A 17,665-nucleotide genomic window follows, 5' to 3' on the forward strand; every position below is an offset into this window, starting at 1 on the left:
CCCATGGTGGTGAGGCGGAAGGAAGGTACAGCAAGCTGGATAGAAGAAGAAGAACGAAGTGAGCAGGCAGAAGAGGTAGTGCTTAACAGGTCAGAAAGGTAAGGAGGTGCAAGGTTATGAATGGCCTTGAAGGTGAGCAGAAGAAGTTTGTATATTATCCAAATATATGGATAATATACAATGGGGCGATCGTGGCTCAAGAGTTGGGAGTTCGCCTTGTAATCGGAAGGTTGCCGGTTCGAGCCCCGGCTTGGACAGTCTCGGTCGTTGTGTCCTTGGGCAAGACACTTCACCCGTTGCCTACTGGTGGTGGTCAGAGGGCCCGGTGGCGCCAGTGTCCGGCAGCCTCACCTCTGTCAGTGCGCCCCAGGGTGGCTGTGGCTACAATGTAGCTGCCATCACCTGTGTGTGTGAATGGGTGGATGACTGGATATGTAAAGCGCTTTGGGGTCCTTAGGGACTAGTAAAGCGCTATATAAATGCAGGCCATTATCCAGCATTTCACAGGGAGCCAGTGAAGTTCCTGAAGAACAGGAGTGATGTGCTGGTAGGAGGGGTTCTGGTGATAACGCGAACAGCAGAGTGCTGATTAGAAGATCATTAGTTTACTTTAAGTAAAGCAGTTTCTGTACTGTGACATGAACAAAAACCAGATTGAAATCTCTTATAGATGTTATTATTAACCAGGTGTGAATGAAGTTAAACTGCAAATACTTTTTCGAGTATTTTAGAGATGAAGGGTAGATTAGAAATCGGACAGAGGTTGTTAAAGTTGTTAGGATCTAAAGAAGGTTTTTTTCAGTATGGGAGTGACTGAAGCAATCTTGAATAAGAAGGGAACGAAACCGGTGATGAGTGAAGAGTGAATGATAGCAGAGATGAGTGGGAGTAAGGAAGAGAAGCAGGATTTCACAAGCCCTGTAGGCATAGGGTCAAGTTGACATGTGGCAGACTTTGATTTACAAATAAACTCAGAAATATCAGATAAATCAAGAAGATGAAAAGTGGAAAACGGCTCAAAATAGAGAGAAGGTTCTGGAGAGGGAGCAGACACAACATCCAGTCCAGTCAGGTCACATGCAAGGCACTCTAGGGGACTAAAGGTATCAACGATAACTGGCAGGACATTTAAGTGCTGACGAAAAATGATCGTGAGACCACCCCCACGACCTGAGCAGCGAGGTTTAGAAAAGTAAACAAACCCCGGAGGAGTAGATTCATTGAGCTCAGAAAAGTCATCAGGTTGTTGCCAGGTTTCAGTTAAACAGAAAAAGTCAAACTTACAGTCAGATGTGAGGTCTTGGATGAGAGGTCCCTTATTTGTCAGTGAGCGGATGTTTAGAAGACCAAAGTTGAGTGGAGTATTTTCTTTTTCGCTAATCGCGGTGGACGCCCTGGTCAGGTGGGCTAGAGATCGGTGGTTGACAGCCCGATGAGGTTTCCTGCGAGGTTGGCGAGTAGCAGACCAAAACGAATTAATTTTGTCTGCTTTGTCTGGAGTTGAGGAAAATCCTGCGGGACCCACGATGGCTGTATCTCCGGCGAGGCTTGGAAGTGATGTCCAGGTGGTAGTGGAGCTCCGCCGGCGATGGGAGCGGCAGCTGACCGCGAAGGCACAGGAGCTCAGCGGCCGTATAGTGGAGCAGTCCAGCCGTAGGATGGTAGACAAGCGTCAGGAGAATCCAGAATAGTGCTGACCAGCTCCAAAACATCTTGGCCCACATCTTAGACAATGTGGAGGAAAAAGAGCAGAGCCTCAGATCAGATCTGTTAGCTGTTACTCTTTCAAGGATGTTTGATATGAAAGGAAGGTTGGAGATTGGCCTATAATTAGCTAAGACTGCTGGGTCTAGAGATGCTTTTTGAGTAAAGGTTTAACTACAGCCAGCTTGAAGGCCTGTGGTACATAGCCGATTATTAGAGATGGGTTGATCATATTTAAGATTGAAGCATTAATTAATGGCAGGACTTCTTTGAGCAGTTTTGTATGAATGGGGTCTAAAAGACACGTTGATGGTTTGGAGGAAGTAATTATTGAAGTTAACTCAGAAAGATCAATTAGAGAAAAAGAGTCTAACTTAACATCAATGGTACTAAGAGTAGCTGTAGATAATATTACATCTGTGGGATGATTATTGGTAATTTTTTCTCTAATGATAAAAATTTTATTTGTGAAGAAGTTCATGAAGTCATTACTAGTTAACGTTAAAGGGATGGTTGGCTCAACAGAGCTCTGACTGTTTGTCAGCCTGGCTACAGTGCTGAAGAGAAACCTGGGGTTGTTCTTATTTTCTTCAATCAGTGACGAATAGTAAGATGTTCTGGCTTTGCGGAGGGCTTTCTTATAAAGCAACAAACTATTTCTCCAGGCTAAATGATGATCCTCTAAATTTGTGACACGCCATTTCCTCTCCAGCTTACGAGTCATCTGCTTTAGGCTACGTGTTTGAGAATTATACCACGGAGTCAGGTACTTCTGCTTTGAGACCTTAGTTTTCACAGGAGCTACAGTATCCAGAGTCGTACGTAGTGAGGAGGTTAAATTATTAACAAGATGATCAACTGCTGTTGGGGTAGTGTTTAGATAGCTGCTCTGCTCTATGTTGGTACAGGGCATTTCGAGATGATAAGAGTGGGTGGATTATATTCTTAAACTTAGTTACAGCACTTTCAGAAAGACATCTACTTTGATAAATTCTACTCTCCACTGCTGTGTAATCAATTATTGTAAATGTAAATGTTATCAGGAAATGATCAGACAGGAGAGGGTTTTCAGGAAACACTGTTAAATGTTCAGTTTCTATGCCATATGTTAAAACAAGATCTAGAGTGTGATTAAAGTGGTGGGTGGGTTCTTTTACAGTTTGAGAGAAGCCAATTGAGTCTAATAACAGCCATGTTGAGGCTGTCATTCTTAGCATCTACATGGATGTTAAAATCACCCACAATAATTATTTTATCTGAACTGAGCACTAAATCAGATAAAAAGTCTGAGAAATCAGACAGAAACTCTGAGTAAGGCCCATGTGGACGATAGATGATAACAAATACACACAAAAGGGGTGTTTTTTGTTTTGTTTTTTTATTTTTTGCTCATAAGCAGAGAGTGCTTGCTAGTGCTATCCTTAGACGTTAAACGTGATGAAACTATTCAGGAAAAAACGCCGCGTATATATTGTTTATCATGACTCTACGTGGCCTATCAACACAATTTAAAAACTGGTATACATCACCTTGTTGCTTTGTCATCCTAAAGTGGTCATGTGATTGGCTTACCACGACTACTATATTCTTCCTCATGTGATTATTTTGCCCCCTTAGCTCCAGGTGTTGTGCCAAAAAGTGATCGTCTGTTAGAAAGTGATTGCCGTCCGCGTGAGCGCACAGCTGCTGAAAGCTGTAGCGCCCAGATTACTTACAGCTACTTCTGTGTAACTGATATAAGATGCGGTAAGCTGAACACAGCTTCAACTGTCTGTTTGTTGAAAAATAGTAACGCGACCGCACCACTTTTTTTTTTTTTAGTAACAGCGTTGTATCAATAGAAATAAATGGTAAATGGACTGATTCTTATATAGCGCTTTTCTACTCTACCGGAGTACTCAAAGCGCTCTATACAACATGCCTCATTCACCCATTCACACCCACTCATACAAGCACTTCCTTCTATACTTAAGTGCAATCTAAGCATTCACACACATTCACGCTCCGATGGACGCATTGGAGAGCAACTTGGGCTCTGTATCTTGCCCAAGGATGCTTGGCATGCAGACTGGGGAAGCCAAGGATCGAACCACCAACCTTAGTAACGCCGTTATTCCCATCACTGCCACCGGCAGATAGAAGAAGTGGCTGAAATCCTCCTAGTGGCACAAAGCTTGACTGAAATACAGGGGCACTAATCATGGCAGCACAGGAACAAGCTCTGAGGACAAGAGCCATAGAGGCTGGGGTCTGTCACACCAGGCAAGACCCCAGGTGCAGGCTGTGCAAAGATGCCCCTGAGACAATCCAGTGTTATGGTTGGCTGTGTGGCAGGCAGGCAGGAAAAAGGACCCAAAATGCAGGACTCTCAAACATGGAGGTAAAACTCAAAGCACAGCTTTATTGCTGGGAAAAACCTCTTAATAAATTAAACTGAACAAAAAACAAATTAAAACTCTGGACAGAGGAACTAAGGACTGAAACACTGGAAGAGGAAAAACTAAACAGGAGCATGAGACAAAACACACAGCATGTTGAGGGTACAAAACACACAGCATGTTGAGGGTACAACACGCCAGAGAGCACAGGAAAACACAGGGCTTATATACACAGGGGAGTAATCAGGGAATGGGCAACAGGAGGGAGACACAGCTGGGAGAGATTAGGGCTACCGAGACAGGGGCAGGTAAAGCTGGCTAGTCGTGTCCAAATTCATGGGCTGCATCCTCCTGAGGACCCGGCCTTCACAGTCTACGTGGGCTGGGTTCTCAGAAGGTTGGGTAGGCCGGAAGTAAACGGCTGTGAATTTGGACGGTCTAGCCTTTTGATTAGCGTCACCGTTGTCTCGGTGGAGTTTAATAAACTCGGCCGTCTGCTCCTTGCTATCTAAAATATAACAGGACACTGGCGTAAATTCTCGACCGTCTCACACTTCTGTTTAATCAGTTTTCTGTTTGATGTTTATTCAGCTGTGTGAAAACCAAGGAGGAACCCACCCGAGGTATTAATAAAGTTTTATTTTATCTAATCTAATAACTTTAAGCTCAGTCAAACCGATTTACTCACGAACAAACAAAACACTGAAAAAAGCCCAACAATAACATTTTTAGGTTGTCTAAGTGACTTATATATTACGTTTAACCCGAGTAGCAAAAGTCCGCCGTGATCTGAAAATGATGTGCCGGGAGTTGTGCCGTTCTCGGCAGCTCTAGTGACCCTCGAGCTCTCGGCTAGCTATTGAGCTGGTGGGTAACAGACGTCTCCGAAAACGTCGAAGCACTTTTGCAAATATGCGATGTCTTGATAAACCGAGCAGATATTTTAAGTTTACACAGCTACATTCTCGCCTGAAAATATGTTAAAAGTTTATTTTGTGACCCAGAAAGAGTAATAAGAGTAATTTTAAAACTTACTAGCGGCCGCCAAACTGGAGTTTGGCTGGGCCGCGCTAAGAATTCTGGGATATGGTGGGCCACAAAGGACACACCCGACCCATTCTTCAAATTCGGGGAAAAGGAGGACGCATTTGTCGGCTGCATTCAGAGGAGTCTACGAATTGGGACAGCCTTCGGCGAGTCGCTGTGACGTAATCGGTCTACAAATGCATCCTCAGGAGGATGCAGCCCATGAATTTGGACACCCCCTCTGACATAGGACTGGGACTGTCAAAATAAAACAGGAAATAAGAAACAAATTACAAAAACACAAACTTGAAACTGAGAGGTAGATAGAAAGAATATACTGTAACATATAAAACAGAGACTTAACAGAGACAGTGACTTAAACTAAAGGCCAGAACACCAAATAATGTAAAGAGAACACAACCAAGAATAACCCTTAATACAAAATCAAACCAGCACAACTCAAAAACCCGAACAAATCATACTTTAGAAAAACACCAAAACAGAAACAGAAAATGCTGGGTCAAAATGACCCAGAACCGTGACATCCAGCATATAACAACAGGGTGCAGGGCTAGGCACTCAGGTATGTACCAGCTCACTCCTGGTGGCTGCTTGGTGGAGCCTGGCGCCTGTGGCTCAGTTGGGCCCCTTCCGGTGGGTGGGGGGCCTCTGGACCTGGGGCTCGATCCACTCTGGTGCGGCTGGCTGCCAGCAGAACCCACAGGCACGTCACTACAGTCCCCTGTGACTTCTGCACGGCTGCTGGGTGGCCCCACGTTTGGGGCTCTCCTCAGTTCTTTCCAGGAGGGTGGAAATCTGAAAGCTTTTTTCATTTTGAATATTTTATATTAAAACTAAATTCAGCCAGATGTTGGCAGTTCTGGGTCGTCTGTTCTCACCTTGGAGAGTTTTTCCTTTTGGAACAGGTACAGTCAACTTTTGGCTTATTTTCCTTTAAAGCAGCTCATCTTCCTCTAAGTCAGGGGTCGGCAACCTGCGGCTCCGGAGCCGCATGCGGCTCTTCAGCCTCCTTGTAGCAGCTCCCTCTGGACTTTACAAAAAAAAACCATAAATGAAAGGTATTTCGAAACTCATTTTTATTCATACATGATTATTAGTTTACCTTTTTTTGCCTAGTTATCTTGGAGTTTGAGTTGATACTATCTAATTTTAAAAAAGCAATTTTTAATTTATAATTTTTCAACAAAAATATACGTCACATCAACGTCAACAGACCCCGCCTTTACCTGCTGGGGGATTTTAGAGTATGCTAACCCTGCAAAAGGCTAACCATGAAAAAATCCCAAAAAAGAAAAGTTTTGGAAGAAAATAAAGAGTTTAATTCAGCGTGGACATATTTATTTGCATTCACCGCCAACGACGCTGGCTTACCTGTGTGCTTAATATGTGCCGAGAGAATATCGAACAACAAAAAATGTAATGTTGAAAGACATTTTCAAAACAAGCACTTAGCATTCGCTGAAAAATACCCATCCGAAGATGAGCGAAAGAGAGCAATTTCGGAACTGCTGTGAAAAGCTGAAGAGAGCAAACTATGTTTCAAGAAGTGGATCAGCCAACTAGCTAGTTGTGTGGCAGCTCTGGAGATTGTAAAGAGGGGGAAGCCGTTCACAGACGGAGAATATTTGAAAGAATTGTTCATAAAAACATCAGAGCATCTATTCTCCGACTTTAAAAACAAGGGGGAAATTGTTCAGAAAATTAGAGAAATGCCTCTCTCCGCAAAGACCGTCAGAGACAGGACCATTAAAATGGCAGAAAACATCAGGCATAAGCAAATTGATGACATCAATTCAGCTCAAGCATTTTCAATTGCCTGCGATGAGTCAAGTAATGTAAACGATGTTGAGCAGACAGCACTGTTATGCAGATATGTCAACTGTGATGGGCCTCAGGAAGAACTGATTGAACTCATACTGCTAAAGGACCAAACACGAGGGCAGGACATTTGTGAGGCTGCTGTGAGTTGTCTAGAAGCGAAAGGAATAAACACCACTCACCTGGTGTCAGTGTCTACTGATGGGGCACCCAGTATGAGAGGAGCACAGAAGGGCTTTGTGAATTTGTTTCAAAAGTTACTGGATCGAGAGCTGATGGCGTTTCACTGCATCCTCCACCAAGAAGCACTGTGCGCACAAACATTCCCCCCCGAATGTGTCGAAGTGATGAATGTTGTTAGTGATAGTGAACAAAATAATTGCGAACGGGTTAAGCCACCGACAGTTTTGTTCGTTGTTAGAAGAAGTCGACAACGCATATGCAGATCTCCTGCTGCACAACAAAGTCCGGTGGCTGTCCAGGGGAGAGGTGCTGAAACGCTTCGCTACCTGTCTGGAGCATGTGAAAACGTTCTTGGAAAGCAAAGGCCTCCGCTATCCTGAACTGGAAGACCTTGATTGGCTGGGTAAATTTTACTTCATGGTGGATATGACAAGTCACTTGAACACGCTGAATACAAATCTACAAGGAAAGGGAAGCACGACCCTGCAGATGCTGGAGAATGTTTTGGCATTTGAGCGCAAGATGACAGTGTTCGCAAGAGATGCACAAAAACGTACGCTCTCTCACTTCTCCTCCCTAAGAGAGTTCAAAGAAGCGAACAATGAAATAAATTATGAATATTTCCACCGGGCCATCATTCCAATGCAAGCTGCATTTGGAGAAAGATTCAGTGATTTCAGAAAGGAGAAACATACTCTCTCTTTCCCTGTCACACCGCTGGACATCGACCCATCTCTGCTGAACACAGTTGCATTCACCGGAGTATGTAAGTCTGATCTAGAAATTGAACTGGCCGACATAGCGAATAAAGATTTGTGGGTAAATAAGTTCAAAACACTGACGGCGGATCTTGAAGAAGTCGCCCGTCAGAAGGCTACGCTCGCTAAAGAGCGCAAATGGAGTGATATGGAAAAACTCCCCCACCCCGACAAACTTGTTTTTGAAACATGGAGTGCCATTCCTGACATGTATATTAATGTGAAAAAGTATGCATTTGGAGTCCTGTCCATCTTTGGCTCAACATACTTATGTGAGCAAGTTTTCTCAAGCATGAATTTTATAAAGTCCAAACACCGCTCCCGCCTCAAAGATGAGAGCCTACAGTCCTGTATGAAGATCAAAGTCACATCTTACAGCCCCGACATAGGGAAGATCTGCAGCGAACTTCAGACACAGAAGTCACATTAAAATGGTAAGGTCAATAGCATTTTACAAGCTATTATTTTTCAGAAAAAAAAATATTTTAGACTCTGAGCTGATGTAGATTTTTTGTATGTTCAGGTGTTTCAGTTGATTGCTGGCTGAGCAAAAAACTGGAAGAGGACGAGAGAACACTGACATGGACTTGTCAAAGAATCTCCTTATTTTTCTTTTTCCTTTAAAAGCTGCTAAGCTTCAGCTACATGTTTTATTTATATTAAAGTTACTTTAAGGTACTTTTACAAAAATATACGGCGGACTTAAATAGGCCTACAGTTAGCAGTTTAATTTATTTCAAAGCAGGCCTACAAATGCACATTGCACTTCTGTTTGTTTTATTCAGTGGTTGTAACAGGTAAAATAAAAAAAAAATGAAAAGTTAAATTATTACGTTATTTTTTGCGGCTCCCTACGATTTTTTTTTTGGCTCTTTTGATGATAAAGGTTGCGGACCCCTGCTCTAAGTGATTAATGTGCTTAGGGGGAGGGGGAGGGGGAGACCAGCAAACGCCAGGCGGTACATACACATGTGTCTCAGTGGTGTGCTACAAAGTATGAGAGCACAATCTGTCGTAGTTTCATGTCATCCTGGAAAATAGTCACAGGACTCTGAGATTTTAGAAGCATTTTGTCACTCTGACATATAAACTGAGGACATTTCTGTATCTTCACTATTTTAAGGTTAATAATGAAAGCGAAGCAGATGGATGGCTTTGACAAATAAGATTTTTTATATAGACAAACTATATATATATATATATATATATATATATATATATATCCAGATACAGACGGACAGAATGGTGGTGGCTAACCAACCGGACATAGTGGTGGTAGACAAACAGAAGAAGACGGCCGTAGTGATCGATGTAGCGGTTCCGAATGACAGCAATATCAGGAAGAAGGAACACGAGAAGCTGGAGAAATACCAAGGGCTCAGAGAAGAGCTCGAGAGGATGTGGAGGGTGAAGGTAACGGTGGTCCCCGTGGTAATCGGAGCACTAGGTGCGGTGACTCCCAAGCTAGGCGAGTGGCTCCAGCAGATCCCGGGAACAACATCGGAGATCTCTGTCCAGAAGAGCGCAGTCCTGGGAACAGCTAAGATACTGCGCAGGACCCTCAAGCTCCCAGGCCTCTGGTAGAGGACCCGAGCTTGAAGGATAAACCGCCCGCAGGGGCGTGCTGGGTGTTTTTTCATATATATATATATATATATATATATATATATATATATATATATATATATATATATATATATATATAGAGAGAGAGAGAGAGAGAGAGAGAGAGAGAGAGAGAGAGAGATAGATAGATAGATAGATAGATAGATAGATAGGAAGAGAGATATGAATATTTAAGCTTTATTTTCTATTCTTCAGTATGCATTTATATGTATATGCTGGTACTTGACATTTTATAGAATCACTCTTGGTTTAGTTAGAGCCCAAGACAGTAATAAACCGTACTTCTACACACCTTTGTGTCTGTGTGTCCGTTTGTACCTACATGATGGTGTGTGTACAGTGTTGCGTGAAACTGCTTACCTGGAAAATTGTTAGGTTGATAAACCCACTGTGACCCCCCCCCCCCACTTCACTATGTCATCTGCTGACATGTGCAGAAAAGTGGAATGTAACTCTCTGTGCAGGTGTGTGTGTGTGTGTGTGGGTGTGTGTGTGTGCGTGTGCGTGTGTGTGTGTGTGTTCATACGTTCACTCTCAGGTTCATCTTGTTGTGATTTCCTGGATGTTATTGCCTGATTGTGACGATAACAGGTCTCTGTCAGCAGTCTGCAGAAAACCAGCAATAAGCATTTCTGCCCCTTTAGTACCAACAGAGAGCCTCTCTCTCACACACACACACACACACACACACACACACACACACACTTTGTTAATGCTGCCATATATATCAGGCTTCCTACTGCACTTCATTAGTTTTGGGATCATTGCTGCTGGCTCTTCTCTGCATTCTAGCTCCTCTTAATAAAACTAAATTAAAAACTTACTGCAAAGTTATTGCAACTCCATAATTGAAGTGCACATTAACTGTTGTAGAATGTCAGTCACAGTAAAGTCACATTCTTTTATTAAAATAACACAATAGATTTGAAATCTTAACCCATAGCAGAACTTTAAAATGAAACAACCCGCTGTTAAAATAGACCATTATTTTTAATTTTCACTGTTTTCACTGTTTTGGTCACATTGTGTCAGCTAAAAGCATCAGCTTTTGTTTCAAACTGATCTGAGTTGTGTTTGAACAATCTTTGCAGGTGATGAGAGCGCAAACACATGAGCCCAGTTAAGATAAGAGCATGCTTGTCATATTTTTCTGACTTTAACAAGATTTTAAATTGTGAATTTGTCACTCATGGTGACACAGCTAAAGTACCATTTTGATGTCATGTCATTTTGTGTGTTTAAGTCAGTGTATGGTCGGGGTGGAGGAGGGGGGCGGGGGGGAGTAGAAAAGCGCCGCGTAAGAACCATGAGAACTGTTTACATTAGGATCATGTTGGCTACCAAATGAGTTTAGGTTTAAGTTTATGAGCCAGATAACACACACCAATTAGTTAAACTGCAGGAATGTCTAGACCTGGATGACCTCTAATCTTCTGCTTCTAAAGTCAGCATGTCTCCATGCTAAAGTATATAGTTAGGGCTGCAGTAGGTGTAGGCCGCTGGGGGATTCCCATGATGTGTTTCTTCTTCACTCACTATGTGTTAACAGACCTCTCTGCACTGAATCATATCTGTTATTAATCTCTGTCTCTCTTCCACAGCATGTCTTTATCCTGTCTTCCTTCTCTCACCCCAACCAATCACAGCAGATGGCCCCGCCCCTCCCTGAGCCTGGTTCTGCCGGAGGTTTCTTCCTGTTAAAAGGGAGTTTTTCCTTCCCACTGTCGCCAAAGTGCTTGCTCATAGGGGGTCATATGATTGTTGGGATTTCTCTGTATGTATTATTGTAGGGTCTACCTTACAATATAAAGCACCTTCAGGGGACTGTTGTTGTGATTTGGCGCTGTGTAAATAAAATTGAATTGAATTGAGTTTGCAGCGTCATTTCTTTTCTCAGTGAACTGCTCACTTTTCATGTTTGTTTCAAAACATTAAAAGAAAGCAAGTGTCAGCTGGAAGCTTCTGATTGGGACTCAACCAGGCGGTGACATGTCCACTGTCTATGTCCATCTTTTACAAACACCCAGTGTATTGCAATGACTCTTCTGGTGCTTGTATAGCAGTGTTGCACAGGGATTCTTCTTTAATAGCAGGAAGCAGTCTTTGAGATGTTCAGAGTGGCGCTCGGGTTGATTCTGTTCTACTGTTAGGTTTTTCACGACAGTAGAACAATATTAATTAGCTACATCTGCCTCGTCTGTCAGTTTAAACCGTGAAAGTGATGAAGAGCACCAATAAAAGGAAAGGCTGCCTCCAGGATATCTTTTACAGTGATGTGTGATTCTGTTGTGCATTTAGCCAACCTCAGTGTTAGAGTCCATCACAGATGGGGCCAAATAAAATTTAAGATGCTAATTATCAGTATCATTTGCAGTGAAATGCCGCAGTGTTGGAGCAGCTGTCATTAAGAAGAGCAGCGAGCTGAGTTGGACAAACTAGAGTTAAGGAAAGACGAGGTTCTATTTTGATCCACTTTAACCAGTTTTTATCTCCAATATTTTTATCTTACCTGTTTTCACTACAACTGCAAATATAAGCTGCTACTTTCTGAATGAGGGCAAAAGATGAAAACCCCAAAAGAATATCCAGGCCTCATTTCCTTGCGATTTATTTCATGGTGTTATTTGTTCTTTTTTGGCTATTTGTTTGTTGTAGCTGCTGGAAACGTGGCTTCGTGCAGTGTCACATCAGCCGTGCAACGGCTCTGGACCAGCTGTATTTATAGATCAGCCCGTCAGAGGATGGAGCCAGCAGCCAGAGAGTAATGATGTGCTACAAATGGGACTCATCCAAAACTCATCCACACACACAGTCCTATTAACCTCCACACACACAAAGAAACACACAATACACAGACCACACAGTGACACAAAGTCATTTATGGTATCTTTTTTTATAGGTTAAATGCTTTAAACAGTCATTTGGCAAGTTCTTCAAACTGCTGCGAGAACAAAATAATGGGAGGGCTACTTTGCACCAGCACATCTAGAAATTTCTGCCGAGGCCTCTGTAACTGCACAAGATCGACGCTCACATTGGTGAGATGCATGGCCACAGTGACCCTGTGAGGCTCGATGTGAAGCCGAGGGCAGACACAGAGTTCACACAGCAGGGGACTTAATAGCCTCCTGAGAAGATTGCAGTTCTCAAAGCACAATGAAAGAAAAAAAATCAGTTAAAGTGACGGATACAAGATTACAATAACCACAAGAAGCCCCTCTGTTTAGGCTTGGTGCTGGACTGGATGAGTTGAAGGGATGCTCTCTCTGCTGTGATTGGTTTTGTGGCATTCAACAAACTCACAACAGTGGCAAATGTGTCTGCAGCAGATATGGTGAATCAGGAGTTAGCTTTAATAAATGTCAAAACATCTCAAATGTTTTTTGTTTCACCTTGGATGAAAGCACACATCATCCAATAGATCTCTGTACCCGCCTCAAAGAAATATTTTTTAACACTTTGTGTCTTAGTTTGTGTTTTGTTCTTTTGTGAGTGTCTTTATTTTCCTCCTGTGTGAGTTTGTTCTTGCTTGGTTTGTCAATGTAATTCAAATCAACTCATATATCACCACAACAAAAGTTGAGTCAGTGCATTTTATATTGTAATGTAAAGATACTACAAACAACCTTTGGTGACAGTGGGAAGGAAAAAACCCTTTTAACAGGAAGTAACAGCCGAGTGCTTTTTTCTTTTGTTCTTACACGAGACACCAGTTTGCACTGGTGCAACTCCTCTGCAAATCTGGCTCTTAGTATTTCCCCATATCTGCGGTAGTTTCCATCTCAGAAAGCTTTTTTGGTTTTGGATGTTTGTTTTTGGTAGTGACGTGAAACTGCAGTTGTGCAGAGAATGTATCAAGGCTTTGAAATAATCCAACATTAATCACCACACTGAAGAAGACTAACATCACAAACTGTGTCGCAAATATTACCCTCACCTTTTCAAATGTTCTGTTAAGAGTAAAAAAGTAAAAAAAAGTACCATCCAGCATGGAAATACCGAAATTTCCCCACTTGTAATGGTGGTAAAGTACAGCCTGTGGCTTATTTGGCTTTCCTACTGAGTCTGAGCTCAGGTTTCATGCAAAGCCCAGTGGGTTGTGACTCCTTCACACAGAACAGGAGTTAAAATTTTACAAAAGTCTTGAACACCTTGAAATGAAACTTATAATAGGTGTTTGGATGTTTGAGTGGTTCTGATTCCTTTTTCTTTCAGGCAATTGCAGAAAAAGTATCACAGCCAGGCGACTGGTCAGGTCCACTGAAAATGTCTCAAATGGTTTGTCAGTAATTATGTCTGAGGCTGCGTCCTGTACCTACCTGGAAACGTTATAATTAGCTCAGCTGTACTGCAGTGCCATGCTGAGCCTCAATACACTTGTAAAAAAAAAACAAAGAAAACTACTTGCAACTCATTGATAACTGAGTGTCGGTGAGATATAAGTATCTCTAATCTTCAGTCAAGCACAAAGAAAAGGCGAGAATTCAGCTCTTTTGACACAAAGAACAACTTCATTGTTTAGTGCTGCACAATACTATAAGTCTCACTGGGTACGGCATAGAAATTAATGCCTATTCTCATTCCAATTCAATTCAATTTTATTTATACAGCGCCAAATCACAACAACAGTCACCTCAAGGCACTTTATATTGTAAGGTAGACCCTACAATAATACATACAGAGAAAAACCCAACAATCATATGACCCCCTATGAGCAAGCACTTTGGTGACAGTGGGAAGGAAAAACTCTCTTTTAACAGGAAGAAACCTCCAGCAGAACCAGGCTCAGGGAGGGGCGGGGCCATCTGCTGTGATTGGTTGGGGTGAGAGAAGGAAGACAGGATAAAGACATGCTGTGGAAGAGAGCCAAAGATTAATAACAGATATGATTCAGTGCAGAGAGGTCTATTAACACATAGTGAGTGAAGAAGAAACATGCAATGCATCATGGGAATCTCCCAGCAGCCTACGTCTATTGCAGCATAACTAAGGGAGGATTCAGGGTCACCTGGTCCAGCCTTAACTATATGCTTTAGCAAAAAGCAAAGTTTGAAGCCTAATCTTGAAAGTAGAGATAGTGTCTGTCTCCTGAATCCAAACTGGAAGTGTGACAGATTAATTATTAGTTGAAGTTCATAACGGGGTAAACAGTAGTGGTTAAAAGTTACTCAATTTATTATTCAATTTATTTCAAATATGTAAATGTATAAACAAGGGTAAAAAAAAGTCCCGTCAAAGAGATGTAATGTAACACAGGCAAAACAGTAAAAGAGTTCATGACTTCGTTCAACCGGATAACAATTCTTAATGTGACTACAAGCTGTGTAAAATTCAATCTGTGATCTACTTGTCGAGCCTGGGGAATAATCCATGTGATTTAGTGATCATGATTGATTAGTTATGCCTGCCATTGCCGGAAGGGGGATCTCTGGTGACTTATCCCCTTTCAGCCCATTTTCAGGGTGTAACAGAAGCTGGTTCCACAGAAGAGGGGCCTGAAAACTGAAGGCTCTGCCTCCCATTCTACTTTTAAATACTCTAGGAACAACAAGTAGGCCTGCAGAGCGAGAGCGAAGTGCTCTAATAGGGTGATATGGTACTACAAGGTCATTAAGATAAGATGGGGCCTGATTATTTAAGACCTTGTATGTGAGGAGCAGGATTTTGAATTCAATTCTGGATTTAACAGGAAGCCAATGAAGGGAAGCCAAAACAGGAGAAATCTGCTCTCTCTTTCTAGTCCCTGTCAGGACTCTTGCTGCAGCATTTTGGATTAACTGAAGGCTTTTCAGGGAGTTTTTAGGACATGCTGATAATTCCCAGGGTATTAATAGCATTTTGATGCTGGTGTGGGTCATTTATAAAGCACCTTCAGGTGACTCATGTTGTGATTTGGAAATACTTAAATTGAACTTAACTGAAAGCCAAGCTGTTCTACCACGGTACAGATAGTAGGAAGTGAAACAGAGTATGATAAAGGACAAAGATTCACACAGGTGGACTATGTAGAAGGTGCAATCTGAAAGAGATAGGAGACTGCAAGGTGGTGGCAGTGGGGAGCGTAGTATCAGACTTTGTACATCTCTCCAAAGAGAGGAGGAAAAAGAAAAGGCTTATAGTGGATTGCATGTACTCCTGGACACTAAGGAAGATGAAAAGGACTTGTATCGACTGACTGGTCAGAGAGGTTGAGCTAGAAAGGATATGCAAAGAAGTCAATGATTCTATCCCCAGTTCCTCTATTCTGATGGCGTGCATGATGCTAAACCTGCTCTCAGTGTGTGTGCATGTGCATTCATGCTTGTGATAAACAAAGTGCTGCATGCACAGAACAAAGCCCTAAAAACTGGGCTGGTGAATGTGGCTTGTAGCAACAGAGCAACTTCAGTGGTCACAGAAACCAGAAGAGCTGAATGTAAATGCTAGCCTATTTTACAATGTGAGTCTGCATGTCTTTTTGTTTCATTCATCAGTCACTTTTGTTACAGGTGTGTTATAATATACATTACAGCCTTGCTAGAGCTGGTTACTTGCTAAATGTATGTTCCACAGTCACCGATAATGACTTCATGCTTAAATAGCTGTGGTGAGTGGAAGGAGCTGTCAGACCACAGTAATGTCTCCTGACTACCATGGGACTCGTTTTTTTCTGCCCTGCCTTTACTCCACTGACACAGTGTAAATGTTTTCTATTTCCCATAAGAATCCTACAAGATTCATGACAAATGTAAGAAATACATTAGCTTTTTGTCACATTTTCACACCATGCCATCTGTTGCATAAAACATGTTTTTTCCCACAGTACCCGAAGAGCCTCTCTGTGTGAAGGATTTTTTTCATTGAAATAAAAGAGCCTCTGAGGCTCTCTGCCATTTCTTTAAATGTCACGTCCCTCTGCAACAGGAATAACTGAGTCCAGGTGATTTGGGGTTATTTTTCCGAGTGTGGCTATTTGTAGAAAAATTTGTTTGTTTGTTTGTTTGTTTTTTTCAAATAGATCATATATTATTATTATTATAACATATTATTACATGAAAGATTATATGACTTTTGTCTCCTTAGTGTAGTGGTGACACAATTGCCTGACAAGCAAAATATTCCTGGTTTGATGCTGGGAGGGCATCCAGTGTAAACACAGTGTCTTCTATCTGATTTATGTCAGCATCATATCTTCACTTGGGTTCAAATGACATATATTTTATCTGAACTTTTTTTAATTCTTTAAACGTGGGCGGTTGATGGAAGTTTATGGGAGTCAGCATCCAAACAGCCTGAACATAAACTGCAGTTTTTGGAAACTTCCATTGTGGCTTTATTTTTTCTCCCTGGAGGTCACCACTTAATCAATACACATATGTCAAGCAAGTATAATGCCATCCTTACAGACAATGTTTCTGCTCTATTTCAGTTTCTGTCTGTTTTCTCTTCTAGAAACACAGAGAGAGAGCAGGAAGGAGTGCAAACAGGGAAAGATGCAAGACCACCCCGGGGGAAATTGCCCTACATTGTATGTGCTGACAACACGCCAACGCAGAGATTAACTCTGTGAAGCGCCACTGAAAACATCCCTCCCCTGCACGTCTCCATAGGCCATTAATCTGAGATGACATGCAGGAGACCGGCGAGAGGTATAAGGTGTGACTGAAAAAGAAAGAGGCTGTGACATGTATTTCCAGAGATATTGGCACTATCATCAACTTTCTCACTGTCATGTTTGTTCAGTGCTTTCACGATATGAATAGGCGATGAACTGTGGTCCAGCCTTTAATTCTTTTTTCATATGAGTTCTTGTTTAGGCTGTCAGAGCCAGTGCAGCAGGAGAAAACATCATCGATGCAGGAAGATAGAGTGTAACTATGTAGACTCAGGGTCTGATTTAGCAGTCGTGAACGAGATATGTAAGTGTAGTTTGACTGGACTTCAGCAGTTGATGTGTGTGAGCAGGAGAGCCTTTGTCAGCTCTGTTTAGATTATCTGTGCACGTCTTAGAAAATAAAACCTTAGAATGTATTAAATTAGTTATTTTCACAAAGACCTTGAATGTAACTTATTTTCAAGTGTCAAGTTTCAAGTTTTATTGTCATGTACAGATAAACAGTGTAGCCACATTCATCCATAATGAAATTCTTTGGCTCCTGCTCCTGAGCTTTA

General features: G+C 42.0%; 1 protein-coding gene across 1 annotated transcript; it reads left to right on the forward strand.

The window, feature by feature from the left end:
- The first annotated feature begins 1,526 nt into the window (after positions 1–1,526).
- Positions 1,527–8,318, forward strand: LOC146640187 (general transcription factor II-I repeat domain-containing protein 2A). The gene is made up of 2 exons (XM_085351216.1): positions 1,527–1,653; positions 7,369–8,318. The coding sequence occupies exons 1-2, from the start codon at positions 1,527–1,529 to the stop codon at positions 8,316–8,318; spliced, it is 1,077 nt and encodes a 358-aa protein (XP_085207342.1).
- Positions 8,319–17,665: the final 9,347 nt, after the last annotated feature.

The sequence above is a fragment of the Diplotaxodon limnothrissa genome, linkage group LG1 (genome assembly GCF_057381915.1).
Source record: "Diplotaxodon limnothrissa isolate DT_005_m linkage group LG1, D_limnothrissa_male_GT1.1, whole genome shotgun sequence".
NCBI classification, from domain to species: domain Eukaryota; kingdom Metazoa; phylum Chordata; class Actinopteri; order Cichliformes; family Cichlidae; genus Diplotaxodon; species Diplotaxodon limnothrissa.